This window comes from Hippocampus guttulatus, chromosome 3 (assembly GCF_054856545.1).
Source record: "Hippocampus guttulatus isolate MCC_2025c chromosome 3, RoL_Hgut_1.0, whole genome shotgun sequence".
NCBI lineage: Eukaryota > Metazoa > Chordata > Actinopteri > Syngnathiformes > Syngnathidae > Hippocampus > Hippocampus guttulatus.
In genome coordinates, this window is record NC_141263.1 from 9,149,472 (window position 1) to 9,168,049 (window position 18,578).

At 41.7% G+C, this 18,578-nt stretch overlaps 1 protein-coding gene across 3 annotated transcripts in view; it reads left to right on the forward strand.

Moving 5' to 3' along the window:
* The window catches only part of tspan4a (tetraspanin 4a), a 119,114-nt gene that overhangs the window by 71,628 nt on the left and 28,908 nt on the right, over positions 1-18,578 (forward strand). For all 3 annotated transcript variants that reach the window (XM_086106553.1, XM_086106552.1, XM_086106554.1), the window contains one exon: positions 12,813-12,887. In XM_086106553.1, coding sequence (XP_085962679.1) covers positions 12,813-12,887 — 75 coding nt within the window. The remainder of the gene's footprint in view (positions 1-12,812; positions 12,888-18,578) is intronic.

An 18,578-nucleotide genomic window follows, 5' to 3' on the forward strand; every position in this document is an offset into this window, starting at 1 on the left:
TATTTGTCATAAATTGCTATTCAATGATAAGTTCTATTTTGCAATATACCTGGATGTGGTTTTAATGTTTTTCTAACATACTTACACAATGTAACTTGTTATGATCTTAGGTATTGGACAAGTGTGATACTGGTTGTGCCATTGTGCTCAGGGAGTTTGTGTGACTGCTGAGACGCAAGGAAAATTAGAGGGAACATTGGTCCATTGTATGAGATACGAAGTTTTAATTGCATCCTTCACACACTGCTAGAAAAGATAATGACACAGTGCACAGTACGAATTTACTATCAGACGTCTGAATGTACAATTTCATTTCAAATCATTGGCTCTCCTCCTTTTCAGCAAAACTTGCAAATTGATTTAATTCCGTGAATGCAGTGCAACGGTAAACAGATTTAGTATAGGACAAAACAACTGATGACTTAATTGAGCAGACTTGAAAGGTTCAAATTTGTTTTCAAAACATGGAGTGCTTGATGAAAAAAAGTGAAATTGGCAACCCAGTGAAGAGGTCCATGATAAATGTGTTCTCCTGAGAAATTAGTGCAGTAAATGATGAGACACAAAGTCCAGGCTCGAGCTACCCAAAGCCCACAGCAACAGAAATGACAAATTGCTTGTCTTGAAACATTCAACAAACCAGGCAATCTTGCCGCAACAACTACATTAAAAAGCCATGTTTTTTGTCTCATTGATAAAATTGTCAAGCATTGTTAGTAGAGCTACCAGATATAATCTTTTCCCTTAAAAAGCCACTAGGATTTTATCATCTCATCTTGAATATTCTTGTTGATTGGGGTTGTGGTATTCTCAGGGAATTTCACTTCTCTCTAGGTTACAGAGCGCAGCTCTAACCTGAGTGATGGTATGGAAGCCCATGACCCATCCATTCATCAATTTTCTGATCCGCCAAGCCTCACAATGGTCGCGGAGCGTGCTGGAGCCTATCTCAGCTGTCTTAGGGCAGTCCGCGGGGGACACCCTGAACTGGTTGCCAGCTAATTGCAGGGCACACATCGACGAACAACCATTGGCGCTCACAATCACACCTAGGGACAATTTAGAGTGATCCCTGAACCTGCCACGCATGTTTTTGGAATGTGGGAGGAAACCGGAGTACGCGCCAACCAGTCGACCACCAGGCCGCTGCCATGACCTATTCCAGTGGTGGCCAACCCGCGGCTCGCGAGCTGCATGCGGCTCTTTAGCTGGTTCAATGCGGCTCCCGGGCTTTCACACGACAAGCGTCGAAAACACCTCGGCAATGGTGCTGCCATTCAAACAAAGGCGATAAATACACAGAACGCACTACGTCAGCCGATCATCAATCCCGTTACTTGATTGACACATCACCGCTCATGCGCAAACAACGGCGCTAAGCTCTAAGCTAGTCAGCGAATTACCTCTGATTGTAAGGCAGGGGTGCCCAATACGTCGATCGCAATCGACCGGGAGCCAGCGGACTGGTCCCAAGACGACCGCAAGGGGTGGGAGGCGGAAATGGGTGGGGAAAACAAAGATTTGTGTGTTTGTGTCTTTAGCTATCGTTCATGTTCAGGCCGTTCCAGCTGTTATTCCTAGTGGCGTGCGTGCATATGTGTGCGAGTGCATGATTGGGCACCCACGTGTGTGTGTGTGCGTGTGTGTGTGTGTGTGTGTGTGTGTGTGTGTGTGTGTGTGTGTGTGTGTGTGTGTGTGTGTGTGTGCGAGGACGGGATGCCCATGTATAAGATGTGGCTCTTTGCAGTAACACAGTAAAAAATTGGCTCTTAGTCTCAGACTGGTTGGCCTCCCCTGACCTATTCAAAAGACTCATTAAAACACAAATATTTGCGATTTGCTCCTAAGGCCTTGTTGTTATCTTACTTTCAAATGCCGCATATTCCTCATGTCCTCTTTTGGAAAACCAAAATGTGGTCACACTTTTGTTACCCATTTCAGAATCACAAGACTCCAGTGAAAGGTATGGAGAGCACATGAAGCCTATCCAGTTCATAATAGAACTTCTCAACATGACTGAACAGCTACAGTTGACGTGTTTCACACACAATTCACTGCAAATGCTGATATTGTCTTTCAGGAGAATCGTGATGATGCTCCAAGTTCCATAAAAGAAAAAAGAAAAAAAAATCGATGTCATTGTTCATTGAAGATGCTTGAATGTTATTTCATGTTTTCTCTAGTTCAGACACCTTAAAACGATGCTTCACCTTGAAATTTCTTTGTTCTTGTCATACGCTTGCACAAATAGTATGGGTCACGTCTCTATTAGTGTGCGAAAGGAATGGACTTTGCGCAAAGGAGAACCAAACTATGCACTTTTTTCAATGTACAGGGTGTTCCAAAAGTCTTTTGAAGTCCCTATATCTCCTTAACTATGAATGGTAGTAAGATCAAAGTCATGCCATTTTAAAGGTAATTACGTTAAGTTTTTTGTAAGGCTATTGATTTTTTAAAATTTATTTTCAGACCCAGAAAAGGCGTTTTGTGTGCTTGAATTTGCAAAAACTGAATCATGGACTGTTGTTCAACGTGCATTTCGCAGGAAATTCGGAAAGGAGCCACCAGAGAGGAAGTCCATAGTGAGATGGCATGGTAAATTCATAAAGGATGGGTGCTTATGCCCAGCTAAAAGAACGGGACGCCCCTCAACTTCAGAAGATGTGATTGAACGAGTTCGAACTGCTTTCCAGCAGAGCTCCCGTAAATCGATCAGAAGAGCCAGTCAGGAACACACCATGCGATTTCTTTTTGTGGGGATTTGTGAAAGGATTGGTCTATGTGCCCCCTATTCCAAGAGACGGGGATGAGCTGAAGGCATGAATAACAGAAGCTCTTGTAACCATTGACAATGCAATGCTGGGACGTGTTTGACAAAAATTTGATATGTGTCGTGTGACCAATGGTGCTCACATTGAACATCTTTGAACATTCCATGAATTTACCAGATGCGTTTTTATATTTTTAATAGTTTACGAGATGTCAAAATGTGCCCAAGACTTTTGGAAAACCCTGTATATTTCTTCTGTGGGGATGAGGAGGTGTGGGGCAGGCAGAGAAGGATTGATTGTTTAAAAAAATGGCACAGCGGGAATAAGCAATTATAAACTCTGTGGGATTAAGTTTGAGCATGATCCATGACAGCTGGTCCACCAGTGGTCAGACCAATTTCTGTGCTGTCAATACAATGAGAGAGTGTAAGGTATGAGTTGGCGTTAATGAGTGGCAGAGCACTTCTCGGGAACGACTCTTCCCTTCTCCCTCACCACATCAGGGTAATTAGCATGGAGATGGTTGATGAGGGACACCCTGTGTCAATGCGACAAATGGTTGTTGGCTTTGGCGGGAGTACACTAATTAATTTAGAGCTTTCCACATAAGAATTGTTGCTCTACAAAAAGCAGCTTTTTAGATGTGCGGCTCAGTGGCTATAACTGATTTGTCATGAATGACAGTATTACGTTCAAACTCACAAATCTGCTTAAGTTCACTGTGTCGACCTAAAATGAAAGGTCAATGGTACAAGGTCCTTTTCAAGTTGAAAAGAAAATGTGTCAATACATGTTTTTAGCATTTCTACAATATAAATCAAAATAAAACACCAGAATCGTTCCAATGTCATCCATCCATTTTCGGATCCGCTTTATCCTCACAAGGGTCGCGGGGTGTGCTGGAGCCTATCCCAGCTGTCTTCGGGCAGTAGGCAGGGGGCACCCTGAACCGGTTGCCAAACAATCACTGGCCACACAGAGACAAACAACCATCCACACTCACACTCACACCTTGGGACAATTTAAAGTGTTCAATCAGCCTGCCATGTTTTTGGAATTTGGGAGGAAACCAGAGAAAACCCACGCAGGCACAGGGAGAACATACAAACTCCAAACAGTAAGGCCGGAGCCGGGATCGAACCCACGACCTCTGAACTGTGAGGTCGATGCGCTCACTTCCACCCAACATCCGTAATATTGATTCTCTTCCCACATTCAAATCCCATCTCAAAACCCAGATATTCAAAATCGCATTCAGTACTCAATTTAAATCCATCGCCTTTTATTATTTATAATTTTATTTGTGGTTTTATTGTTTTTGTTGTTGAGTGTAAAGTGTCTGTGAGTGTTTTGAAAGCCGCTTATAAATAAAATGTATTATTATTATTATTATAACCACTCGACCGCTGGGCCGCCCACCATTGTGAGAGTATTCTTTAAAAATCTTTTCTCTTTTCAACCAGCGGCTCCCGGTTTTGAAGAATCAATCAGACACTGTTTCTGTGGTAGTTTGTATTAGCGGTGCTCCGATTGTTTGGCCACTGGTTGTGATCGTTCGATTTCCATAAAAAAAGTATGTGACCAGCGCAGGTGTGGATCAATGCCTTTCATTGCATATCACAAAAGGGCTTGTATGTACTTTGCAGCCGGCAGCCAACAAGAGACCAACTTGTGTGCAGTGTAGTGTCCCCTCCACTTTTCTTTAACACTGCACCTTACAGAACAAACCAATAACTGAATCGTAATATACGTGTGCGCAATGTCAGTTTGAAATAATGTCCTGTTTTAGTGTCACAAAGGGATGGAAATTTAGATGAATTAAATAAATCACAATCATTAGATAAATCACTTAATTGAAAAGGTGACTGACAGATAATTATCGATGAAGAAAATAAACATTTGCGAGCAGCTGTAAAATTGAAAGATGTGCAGCTAATCCATGTGATGCGGGCCGAAACAAGGTCAGCCAATCTCACTCATTGAGGATCGTATCGGAATCGGCAGCATAAAGCCCTGATCACAACACCCCAAGTTGACATCATTATTTCCTGGTTTGAAGTGACATGTTTTGCTGAAAAGTTCATCAGATTTGCCCTTGGATTCACACAAAAGCAACACAGTCAATTTTATCGAAATCCGTTGATGACTTTTTGGAGCTGTGACCTTGCTGCAAAAACAGGCCCTCAATGAATCACATTTCCCTTGAATCATACAAAAGCTACTGGGAAATGTTTTCAGTCTCTTATTCGATGTATTTCGTGTTTTGCATAGCGATACACAGACATTATGAGCCCATCTACTCTAATCTACGGAATCCGCAGTATATCCATCCAGATGTATCCATCCATCCATCCATTCCTTATATGCTGCCGATGCCGTTTAGGGTTTCAGGGAGTTGCAGCATGTCCAATTAACACTCACATTCACTCCCTGAGTAGGAACTGAATGCATGCAAGTCAAGCGAGTCAATCACCAGACTGTGATGCGTCTCATCAAATGACATCCAGCACCAATTCGGCGTGAAGATCATAATGATCAGTTTTAATTATCAAGTGGGAATGTATTTAACAATGTAATTATTATGATGGGTGTAGCTTATAGTGCGGGTATACCATTTACCAGCACAGCTCTCAGCATGATCCGATCCGACTTGACACCACTGCAAACTAAAATCACAATAATACACATCGAGTTAAATGAATACCTTTTTGACAGTGTCACTCAAAACCGAGAACTGTTGTTTTTGCAACGGAATTGTTGATGCAGCTCTTATATTACTGTAGATCTCATTTTACTGCAGATCTTTATAATGTTGTAGGCGGGTGGTGTTTTTTTATTTCCCGACGGGATACTGTAACCACCAGGAATTTTATTTCATATCTGTAAAATGAAGGAATGTTTTCACGCCACTAAGTTCAAACTGTCAAAATGAAAGCAACTTAAAAAGTGCAAGGACGAGCTGTGGCGTGTCTCTGACAGAATTTGGTCAGACAGTAAATCACTCTAAAGAAAGCAAACGGTATTGGATGACAATTGAAACAAGGAGACAGGGAGCCTCAACTGCCTGTTGGATCTCAATTTTAGAGTTATTTTCAAGATCCTCTTATTTGTTTTCAAATCTCTGAATAATCTCGCGCCACCTTACCTCTCTGAGCTCATCCGCCCCTACACACCTGCCCGGCGCCTCAGGTCTGTGGACCAGACTTTATTAGAAGTACCAAGAACTAAACTGAGGCTCAGAGGGGATCGAGCCTTTTCTGTTGCTGGTCCCTCTCTCTGGAATGACCTCCCACTAAACATTCGGCAAGCCTCCTCGCTGCCCATCTTCAAAACCCTCCTCAAAACTCACTTGTATTCTTTGGCATTCGACTCAGCATGACTTAGATTTGTTCTTGGTTTTACTGTTTGGTGCTTTCTACCGCCTTTATTACCGATTTGTCTTACTGTTTATTGTGCATGTTAAATTGCTCCATGTACAGCACTTTGTATGCAGCGATGGCTGTTTGAAAGTGCTCTATAAATACTGTTGACTTGACTTGACTTGACTCAATTGAAACCTTCCATCAGTTTGCTGTTCGCTGTCAAGCTGGCCAGCGATCAGCTGCTGGCCAACATATAGCTTCTCCTTCGCTAATATGATGCCTTAGAAGGAAGCGGGGCATTTGGGTGGCATCTTACGGTGTACCAAAAGAGCACAAGATAATGCGGATAGGCATGAATAGGTGAGTTTCTTCAGCTTATAGTAAGCTTGAGATTCTCCCCCAAAGGTTTGCCAGCAGGTCAGTTTGCAATTAGTGAATCGACAAGGCATTCACTTTCACTGTGTAGCATGAATCCATATCTGGAGTCTTTCTTGGAGCACCTTACATACATATGGTACTGTATATGTTTTGATAATGCATTATGTAGACCAGACCTTGGCAAAGAATGGTGCAGGGGCGACATCCGACCCGCCCACAGTCTCTCACCGACCATAAAAGTGATCATGAAGTCAAAATATTCTTTTCTTTCCTTGAAAAGTCCACCATGAAAATATTTTTTCAGTCATGTCCAGTCCTCCGCTCGTGACTTCATGCAATGAATTCCTCTTCAGTAGGTCTGAACCAATTGGAGGTCGGAAAAGTGCTGATGTCCCCAGATGCCTTCTTGAAGGCGTGTATATTGAATCTGAAGCCTGATTGGTTCAGACTCTTTTAGAACCCCCCCCCCCCCCCCAAAAATACAAACTATCACGTCATTTTAATAGTTCGGGGCCAGCAATCCTGAATTTGAAGGTGTTGGGAAGTTTACATTGAAACCTACAACTGACTGCAAGACACACACTATTAAATACAGAAAAAAAGAATGTTGGAAATATACTGTATGTATGTCCGATATTTAATACATTTCTCCAACTTTTTCAATGCAGGCTGGTGCATGTGATAATGTTTAGGCCAGCAGAGAAGGCTTTGAAGGACTTGACGAGACGCCACTGCTACATACTAGAATGAAAATGCACACGTCACAATTTATTGGCTATTCAAGACAGCCTTTTCTCAATTCAATAACAATAATATTGATAAAGTTTAGGTTAAAATGTTGGCTTGGCCCACGGCAAGTGTTACAGTTTCTCATGTGGCCCCTTAGCAAAATTAATTGCCCATCCCCATATAGACTTTCAAAGTCGTTGCTCTGCAAATTAAGCCACGTTAGGTTGAAATAACACTGCTAATCGCACTGCTCGAGTTGCTTTGAGGCACTGATTTGTAAACCGTGCCCTACAACCACAAAACAGCTGTGAGAGAGTGCGTGTCTAATGAAACAAAATAACCCTGACATATTCTAGTGGCCAGATAAGGAAAAGATCTAACAGCTTTTAGATTTTTATGTTTTTGTAATTACAAATGTTATTTCTAAAGCTTGGAAAATAGCATAATATGATGTGGACACAAGTCTTGGTTGTGCTTTGGGCCTGGTGCCAGATCATTTGATTGTTTGGTGTCTTATAAGTCCATACAGGCTGGCTGTACGATTACATGCATGACACAATCATAAAAATGCCATTCATCATTTGTTCATTCGTTCACTGTAAACACAGAAACAATACTTGTAAACTGCAAGGTTCTGCTGTATTGTACTTCTGTGGATCCTACATGATCAGGGTAAAGTGATGTAGGCAGTGCCTCTATATGTGCATTTTCTTGTAGCCATTTTTATTGTCACCGCAACTCAAAAACCCATTTCAGTTTCAGATAGCATCACACTTAATAGAGCACAGATTTCAATAACGAACCGTGATAAAAGTAAAATGATAAAACAACAAACAAGTCATGGTGTTTTTTTCAAAAAATGTGGCCACAGTTTCCAGTTTGACAAGAATGTGGGAGTAGATGACAACAAATGACCTTTTAAGTTGTGCATTTTTTTTCAGTAGATGACAACAAATGACCTTTTAAGTTGAGCATTTTTTTTCAGTAGATGACAACAATTCCTAGGTGTCTTTAGAACATGTCTCTGCCATGTTTTCATCAAAATATCACAAGAACCAAAAATTCTGCACATTCATTCATTTTCCGAACCGCTTCATCCTCACTAGGGTCGCGGGGATGTGCTGGAGCCTATCTCAGCTGTCTCCGGGTAGTAGGCGGGGGACGCGGTTTCGGTTGCCAGCCAATCGCATGGCACACAGAGACGAACAACCATCCACGCCCACACTCACACCCAGGGACAATTTAGAGTGTTCAATCAGCCTGCCATGCATGTTTCTGGAATGTGGGAGGAAACCGGAGCACCCGGAGAAAACCCACGCAGGCCTCCGCACTGGAATTCTGCACATTTCATCATTTATTTATTTTTTGCCATGGTGAATTTATGTTTTCTTAGGGGCAGATTTTTCTCGTGGGAGGCATGGTGGTCGATTGGTGACCACGTCCACCTCACACTGCAGAGATCCTGCATTCAAATCCGGTCCCGGCTTTCGTTTGTGGAGTTTGCATGTTCTCCCCGTGCCTGGGTTTTCTACGGGTATTCCCACATTCCAAAAACATGCATGGTAGATTAATTGAACCCTCTAAAATTGCCCCTCGGTGTGACTGTGAGTGCAAGTGCTTGTTTACCTATGTGTGCCCTGTGACTGGCTGGCAACCAGTTCAGGGTCTACCCTGCCTGCTGCCCGAAGACAGCTGGGAAAGGTTCGAACACGCTTGCGAGCCACGTGAGGATGAGTGGATCAGATCATGGGTGGATGGATGGATGATTCTCATGCAGTGTGCCGACCTTCATCCCGCCCCATTATTGCTGAGTCAATAGTGAGCCTTGCTTCCATGAGATTGATAATCCAATGGGTTGAATCTCTTTTTGCCGTCTCATTTTGTACTCACGTTCACCAGCGGCCTGCTTCTTCTGGTGAGGATTTTTTTCATTCATTTTAAGTAACATTTACAAAGAACATAACATTTAAAAAGAAACACGAAGCTGTTAAACTCATCCAGATGAGGGGCTGGCAGGCTAATATAATGCCCACAACTTGTAAGTAAATACTTCACTAATTCCCGTAATCAATGACCCACACCTATACTATGTAAATGCCATAATACCAATATTATTTGCAAAATTTCTCAAAAACAAACCCCCCCAAAATAATTATAAGAATGTATTTTTTGCTGTTGACGTAACATATCAGATCAATATTATTAACCTGTGCGTGTCCACGTGTGTGGATAGGCGTGTGTGAATGAGATGGTGGGATTGAAGCTAAGTCATCTTTTTGTAACATTTATTTGTAACAAACAATTGTAATATGGAAAGGTTGGAAAAATGCTATCAAATCAAATTTCACTCATGAGATTAACTATCTATCAATTCATCAATCCAACCATCCACCCAACCCACCACTTTTATTTTATTTTTTTAATTTAAAATAACGGTAAATAAAATAATTTAAGACATTATTGGAGTTACCGAGAACTAGGCTGAGGCTCAGAGGGGATCGAGCCTTTTCTGTTGCTGGTCCCTCTCTCTGGAATGGCCTCCCACTGAACATTCGGCAAGCCTCCTCGCTGCCCATCTTTAAAACCCGCCTCAAAACTCACTTGTATTCTTTGACATTTGGCTCAGCATGACTCAGATGTGTTCTTGGTTTTGCTGTTTGATGCTTTCTACCGTCTTTGTTACAGATTTGTTGCTTTACTGTTGTATATGTTAGTTGCTCCGTGTACAGCACTTTGTATGCAGCGATGGCTGTTTAAAACTGCTCTATAAATACAGTTGAGTTGAGATGAGTTAAAAAAACCAAACATATTTGGTATGGAGTAATTCACAAAAGCCCCACTGTTACATTGGGGTGGAATAGAAAAACAGCTGACAGAATGGGCAAGATAACTGAAGATTGACTTGATTGTTTGATTTCACACTTAGTCTGTGGGCAGGCACCACAGAGACCCAACTATTTATGTGCACGACATTAAAAAGTCTAATTTCCATTTTGTACACTGGTGTAACATAGGTGTCTCAACATGATCAACAAGGATGACTCAATAACACAAAGAGTAGTACGCATGTGGGACATTGATGACGTTATATGACAAGGTCGTACCATTTTTTGGGGGGTGTGGGGGGATGCTTTCACCATTGCTATATTAATCAGCATGTATTGTATTGTTGAAAGCATATTTCATTTGCAGGCTACTTTCTCGTCTAACGAAGAGTCAACGTCCCATGAATGTCAATTGCAGTCTGGTTGGTTCCGATGTGACTCCAACAATAAAATTGAAAATAAATTTGCACCAGCGTTGTATTTAACATGCTCCCCTTAACTGTAATTGCTTGTATTGATTGGGTTACCGATCTTTGCTTTATCTCTTTAAGGCCTGCGGGACAGTGTTAAACAGTTAAAAAGCAGTTGGTCAACAAATTTGTAATGTGTGCAGTTTTATCCTACACATTCCTGAGTGGAAAGTTGCACTCCTCATTTGACATTCATTAGGATTCCTAAATGGACACAACTATTCCATTCCCCTGCAGTTGGCTAAATTGGAACACCGTTTTTCGTTTTATTATTATTACCCTTTCTACAGAGATCCAAAATGGATTTTGGTAATTTTCAGTTAATTGCAGCAATCCAATCCAGTTTGATAAGAGTAACCGTCAGTTTACGATTCCTTGAGGTACACCCAGTAATTCAATCGCTATCTTGTGATATATACAGCAATAACAGTAGGATGCATTTAGTCCGTTATCAAATGATCCCACTTACTGCGGCAAAGGCCTGTGGTCGAAAGAAGATGAGTTAAGCTTCTCATAAAGACCAAATTAAAGGGTGAAATATTCACAGAATCACAAGGGAGAGAGATGTTTGTTTTTCTTAGGGGTGAATCGAGACAGACATGGTGAAACAATTTCTTTTTGTGTAATTGATGTTTTTATCGAAGTCGCGCATCAAAAGGCAGGCAGAAAAGTGCAGTCAAACAATAGTGTGTCATCATGTAATTTACTGTTTACCAAATAAATCTCCTCTGTAGGGATCGATAAAATGTCATCAAAGCAAATATTCTGTAAGACGTTATACGTATTCCCAAGTCACAATGGAGCATATTATCCTTCTTAAATAACCACCCGGCAATCCAGAAGTGGGATTTTTTTTCTTGCCAACTCCATCAATTTAGGAGAATGGTAAATAAAGCCTTACAAAAATCACATATTTTATTCATAAGGACCTGCAGTGTGCACAGTGTGGGCTGCAATCAGTGTGACGCCCAGTCAGTTTCTCATCCATCAGTGTTGTTGCCGCTGACATCTTTGGCATTTGCACACACCAACCCCTTTTTTCCACAAGACAATTTTATTTTGTACACTATGATTTCCATTATTATAAAATCAATTCCCTGTACTGTTCCACTATTATTAGCATTGCCAAAAATGGTACAGGATACATTGCAGTGTGTTGGGATTTCTCCATTTCTGTGTGAAAACATCTATCTATCTATCTATCGAATATTATCTAGACATCCATTCATCCATCCGTCCATTCACCCGTCTGCCATTCTCTAATTTATCAATTCTATCATGGGAGCAAACTGCTCCATCTGTCTCAGGTTCGAAGTGTGCCTTTTCCAGACGGCATGTTTCAACTCCTTGCACATATGGGATTCAGATCATTATCATATAAAAGGCCACTTCAGACTAGTCCAGTATTTCGTATTTTGTACTTAGCCATTCTGCGGGGGTGTTTGTGACATTATCTTGTCGGAGGAGCAATGACCCATGGCTGACACTGAGCTTTTCAACAGTAGACAGCAGATTTCACTTCTAGAATGCCTTGACAGTCATTGTTTTGCCCATTTTAAGCCCCCCATGCCTTTGATACAAATTGGGACGATGTTTTAACTTATGATAAAATATTATCCATAAAGTAATCCGTCTGCTGTCAGGAGACTTAAATAAATACACTTAAATGAATAAAGCTCTTTGCTCCTACAGACGCCTCATAAGAAAAAGCAACCGATCCATCACATCTATCATCTGATAATGACATCATTCTGTGACCGTCTAGAACTTTTTATCGTTTGGGAAATGTTTCACACCTCCCGGCGTCGCTCTAAAGCCCATTCTGAGTATGCAGTTGATGGATGTGCTCCGAAATGTTTCAAGCAGTCACACGCGCCCGCAGGTAGAAGATATATCACCCATCAAGCAACTCATCTTTTCTGTAATATGAACGAATGCTATCGACGGGGATTGGTGGTGACTAAGATGGCGCTCTTTTCACATTACTCAAACGAGCAAAAAGAAAAAGTAAAACAGTTGTATTTCAAGGCCGGGTTATTTTTTTTATGCTTCAATCTCTCCTACTTTGCTGACTACTTGACACTTGCCTTCTTTTCTCTTGCGGTTCAAGAGTCCATCACGCTGCTGGTTTTCATCCTCATAAATGTAAACTCTGTTCACTCTTTAAACACAGATGCCTGCGGTCCCTACTGTGGATGCCCCCCCCCCCCCCCCGTGCCCCCGCACAGCATTGACTGTGACCTACTTGTCCTCACACTTCTCTTTGTGTGTCCACAGTTTTTCATCCTTCTTCTGCTCATTTTCTTCTTGGAAATCCTGTCCATCATGCTGTTCTTCATCTACCAAGATAAGGTAAGTGCCATTTTGTTTGATTTTTCTTCACCGTAAAGCAGCCGAAAGGAATATCTTCTTTCCGTAACTGCACATTAGACGTAATTAAAGTGCATTATTGGTTATGTGCACAGTACGTTTTAATGTCAAACACCTCTATTTTCAAATTATTTTCATTATTTTTTAACGCATCAGCCTTTCTGTGACCTAACGATGTTTCTTCAATGAACGGCTTGTTTAATAGCAAACGTGTGATGAATATCCAACATTGAGGTGGTGCAGGGAAGTGAGAAAAACGGAGGTCATTTGTTCCATAACATCACACGCGATGCGTTATAAAAACACCTTATTCGTATTTTACAGCACGTCTGTCGATTAAGGCGGCTGGATAATTTCAATGCGCAATCAAGTCCTTGTGTAGTTTAACAGCGTGAGCAACTATAGAGAAAGAAATGGCAGCATCGCTGCTGCTAATATGGGATATTATAGACTGATCGAGTGACCTTGATTAAATTATCTGTCCTCATAAGTTGAAGTGTAATTTATAATTGATGCACTGGAGACTGAAATGTGCTGCTGTTGCAGAATTTTAGCAGGAGCAAAATCTTTTGACACGGCATTGCCACTGTCACACCTGACGATGAACGCGTCATCTGTTCTGTCTATTATGCACCATCTTGGCAGTCCAATTGACTGTGTGAGAATATTGGGTGCTGGGGGAATGACAGTCCACATAATACTTCTGGGATGATGTACAGTAGCCAAGACACTTATGGCACTGGTGCATAATGCCTTGAGGTTCAATGCCATAACCTGATTACGTTTATGTGATACTGTGATGCTGAATCGATTGAACCGCAGTCAGAGGGCACATCACATCACGAGCATCTGCAATCTTGATAAACACGACGCAGACGATTAGAAATAAGAAAATCAATGTGCGCAAAGCAGCAGTTATCAAATCAGTTCCTACTTTTTTGACTATCTTCTAATTAGCTATAAAATACAAATGAACTGTGTGGGAGTGCTGGTATGTGTCCTTTCATTATAGACTAATTTCTCATAGACCTCGAGTGACTAATTTTACGGTGTCAGAAACGACAATGAAATATTTAATCAAAAGTACATGGCTCAGGTTGTCCCCCCAAAACCCGGAAAATCAGTTTAATAACCTTAAAGTAAACATGATTTGCGCTCAAGTGGCAAATAATTAGGATGCCGTAATTGTTTGAGCCTGAGAAGAAAAGAGCTGAAAGTCACCAAACCCTGCTGGCGTTGTAATCACCTGAAAGGCAGCAGTAGTTACAGTGGATGTGGGTTAGCGATTGTCCTCTAGAGACACATAATGACCACAGCTTCTGCACTGCTTTTGAATTATGGGGGCTGTTCATAAATCAGCAGCAATTCTAAACCACCAGTGTTGCATTATTTATGTGTTGAGGCAAAACATGTTGTCTCCAAAGACAGCAGCCAAGGCCAAGCCTGTCGTGAGATGCCTTAATGCAGAATTTAGGTAAATAAAAATGTACTGTTCTTCTTTGACCATTCTGCTGTCGACCATGATAGACCCGAGAGCTCTTTATTGGGCTGGTTCTACCATCTCAGCTCAAAAGCTCAACATTTTCTTTTCTTATTACCTTGGTGATTCCCAATGAGTCGTCTTGAAATGGTAAATGTATTCCTCAGATTCTACAATCTATCTTCAGCTTCACTGTATGAATGACATAAAGACATTCTTACCACAAGGCTGTTAGTAAGCACTAAGTGAATGTTGTCCCACATCCACTTTCACTTCACATTCGTCATCACACAAAAGTAGAACGTTTTAAAATGTTCAAATGAGCCTGAAGTTTCATGGACATTCTTTTCTTTCATTGTTTTAAACCAAATAATATTTGTAAACATCCACCACAGTTAATTTTGCCTTATCATACCCAACAAAGCTGCCTGAGACCAAATAGGGCCCGAAGGGAATTTTTATTTGGAACCCCCCACACACACCTTATTTCTCCCCCTTCCACATGTATCATAGGTACAAAATGACCATACCACCGCATGTCATAAGGCAACCTTTAATTAACAGTAAACAGTTAATAGTGTTAATAAAATACAAATAGATTCAACCCGAATTAAATCAATCAATCAATAAATCTCAAATGAAAATAACTTCAAACTCAAATAAATAAACATATCTATAGACATAGGGCCCTATTTTGGCTTGGCGTGAAAATGGGCACATCATTTTGGTGCCGGGACAAGTCTAATTTATCATCCCGTTTGGAACTACGATGCGCCTCAGTGGGCTTTGTGCATGGAGCTGCCGCACCCACAGTACACTTGATAATTTGGTCAGAGAAAGTCGACATTAGCGATCCTCTCAACTTTTTTCTGAAATATCAGACACCATGTCATTGTCAAAGCACAGAACCTTCGTGTTGTTTCTGCTACATACAGTAGCTGTTTCTCGCCAGATATGGCTTTGGTGCCTTATTATCGGTTCGTGGTCCATAGCTGATCTCATTTGCTGAAAATGTCCACTTTCATATCTTTCACTGGTGCTGTGATCTACCGAGGCTTGCTGGTCAGGTGACAATAAGGCAAACCTGTTTCTCAGTTCCATGCCCGTGTTTCGCTTTCGTTGTGTGCAAAATGGTTTCCTTTGACTTGCAGGTATCAAAGTCCAAGACTGATGATTTCTTGATGTTGATGCAACCTCTTGCTTGCATGAACCGACAGGCTTCCTCGTGTATTAGTTAATAGTCAGATCTGGCTGTTGAGGGAGAACTCCTCACTTTTGGCTTCACTGCCAGCAAAATAGAGGCACTCTCAGTACTGATATCAACAATTCCAAATTTGGTCTTCAGCTGTGTACAGCTTCTGCATGGCGACTTGTGACATGTTTTTATGTTGGTATTGCCTATCTTGGTTTGCGTATCATGCAGCACAGTGGATGACTGGTCAGCATGTCCGCCTCACAGTGCAGAAGTGCAGGGTTCGATTCCGGCACTGGCCTTCCTGTGGAGTTTACATGTTCTCCCCATGCCTGAATGGGGTTTCTCCGGGCACTCTGGTTTCCTCCCACATTCCAAAAACATGCATGGCAGGTTAATGTTCCGAGGTGTGAGTGTGAGCTCGGATGGTTGTTCGTCTCTGTGTGCCCTGTGATTGGCTGGTAACCAGTTCAGGGTGTACCCCGCCCACTGCCCGAAGACAGCTGGATAGGCTCCAGCCCGCCCGCGACCCTCATGAAGATAAGCGGATGAGAAAATAGATGGATGGTTAGCGTGTCTGTACCATCTTCTTAACCGCCGGTTTTCCACAAAACTGTACTTTCATATGAAAGCACCGGAGATGCTGTTGTCATCTGTGTGCAAACAGAGCTTCCCAGGAGTTTTCAGGCAATTTACAGGGGAATCCAAAATGACCTCAATGTCAGATTTAAAGTAGAATCTTGCATTTGTCGCCATGTTGTTGTGTTAAATGAAGCTGCCATCCAATCACATGCAAAGTGTCCCTCGCTGGCCTGGGGTGAATCAATTCAGAGGATTTGCTGAATCAATATTGAATTGTGGTGGGTGGAAGTTGCTGAATCTATATTGAATTGCAAGGGGAAATATTGCAATGCTGTGATGAAGCCATATTTTTTCCCACCTCCCGTATATTATTCTCTTATGTGAGGAAAAATCTCTGACATTCCAATGAATTGCAGTTACTATGAAATATTTACCCAAGCATACGCATGATCGCATTCATTACAATACTAATATATCTTTATGTGACATAACCTATATTTGATAATGTTATCTCACAACCTTTAGAGCCCTGATGCTAATCTATCTGTGATCATCAAGCTCTCCCGCTCCATCACCATGGTAACTCCTGAGAAGCAGCCCAGCCATTGGCATGGATTTAAAGCCATGTGCTGAGCCTTACAGATGCCATTACCTTTAAAAAAATCAATCAATCAATCAATCAATAAAGAGTGCTGCAGTAGGTGCATGTTGGTCAAGTACATTTGAGGAATTGGGGATCATCACACTCAACGGCCCGCTTTATTACGCCTGCTTTAGGCTTGATAAAAGGCTTCATGACGCAGCTGGAAGCGACGTCAAACGGCTCCTAGATCTTCCTCACAACCATTTGTTTCACTCTGCTGGCTCCTAAGGGTGATGGAAAATCCTGTGAGGTTAACATCAGTGGAAACAGTGTGACACAGTAGTGTCAGAGCAAATCGAAGAAGACTGACTCAGTGGTGCACGATTGAAAAGTTGATGGATGTGGGTTTTATTCAATGTCAGTGGTTTTACTCTCTTTCAAATTTACTCTGCAGTTTTTCATCGCCTCCGTCAGCAAGACTTTTATCAACAACCTGGCTCTCAGGTTACCTCTGACAGCCATCAGTTGGATGCTTTGTGTTAATATTGCAATGAAATTGAGGAAATGAAGACAATCAAAAGAGAACCTCAACCAAAAGGAGACAAGAGGAAGAAACGGGGCTCTTACCAGGAGGGTTCGATGTTCAACACTACATCTACATTACTTATTTGTAAAGAAATCATATTTTTTAGGTGAGAAAAAAAATGTAACAGTTTTCCTGTCAGTTGAAGTGAATACCGTATTGGTTACCGTATTCACACTGGAAAATAACATGTGGCCAAAAAGCCAATTATCCCTCCAATTATATCTTTATTGGTTCTCCAGGGGTCTATCCTAGCTGACAAAGGGTGAGAGATCCGCAGCCAATCAAAGACCAAACACATAGACACGGCAACCATTCGCACCCGCAGCGACACGCTATTTAGAGATCTCCAATTAACCTTACCTTGATGCTGTTGGTCTGTGGGAGGAAGCCGTCACCCAAATAGAACCCACACATGCACAGGGCGAGAAATACAGTCGCACTAAAAAAACATAACAAAACAAAAACAGAAGCCCATCTACCACCAAAAACGGTTTCCAATAATATCTCAAAAACCATTTCACCTCATTCTTGTGAATTATAGATAGATCGATAGATAGATAGATAGATAGATAGGTTTTTTGGTTTTTTTTTTTTTTTGCTGACAGCTTGGTAGGTATTGCAGGATTTCGCATTTGAGTTTATTCACTCATGAAAGTGCCTGTAGCGATTTTAAAGGTTCCTAACAGAGCACAATGAGAGAAGATGGAAACCAATTGAAAGCGCTGACGCAGAACTGATCAATACAAGAACGCTATCACAGCATGTGCCTGCGTCATGGCTCAGAGAAGTTACCCTGAGGTGTCTATCAAATCCTTATGTAACGGTATTGATGCATTTGAAGCCAGTTACTGTACACCAGTGATGTAAAACTAGTTATAACGTTACATTGGAAACACATGCTCACCTTATTTCCACTCATCTTCTCGCAAAATGCCAGTGGAGAGGGCAAGACCGACAAACTGATCTTAAAGTGTCTCTGTCGTCCTGCTGCTGGTGCAGTTCGTGTCCTCACCTCTGCATGACATTAGCCGTGAGGTCAGTGCTGACATGAGCTGTTTCCTCTGAACGCGCCTCGACCAGAATGTGTCATAGCAAGGCTGTAGGGTTTGATTTGCAGTCTGTGTGCTTTGGGACAAGTCAAGGTGAGGTAATGCTGCAGTGAAAAGCAAGCGGTCAGGAGTTATGCCCATGTAAGTCACAATATACAAAACCGTAGTTTGATGCTCCAAGGGGTCCTTTTTGTTCTTATT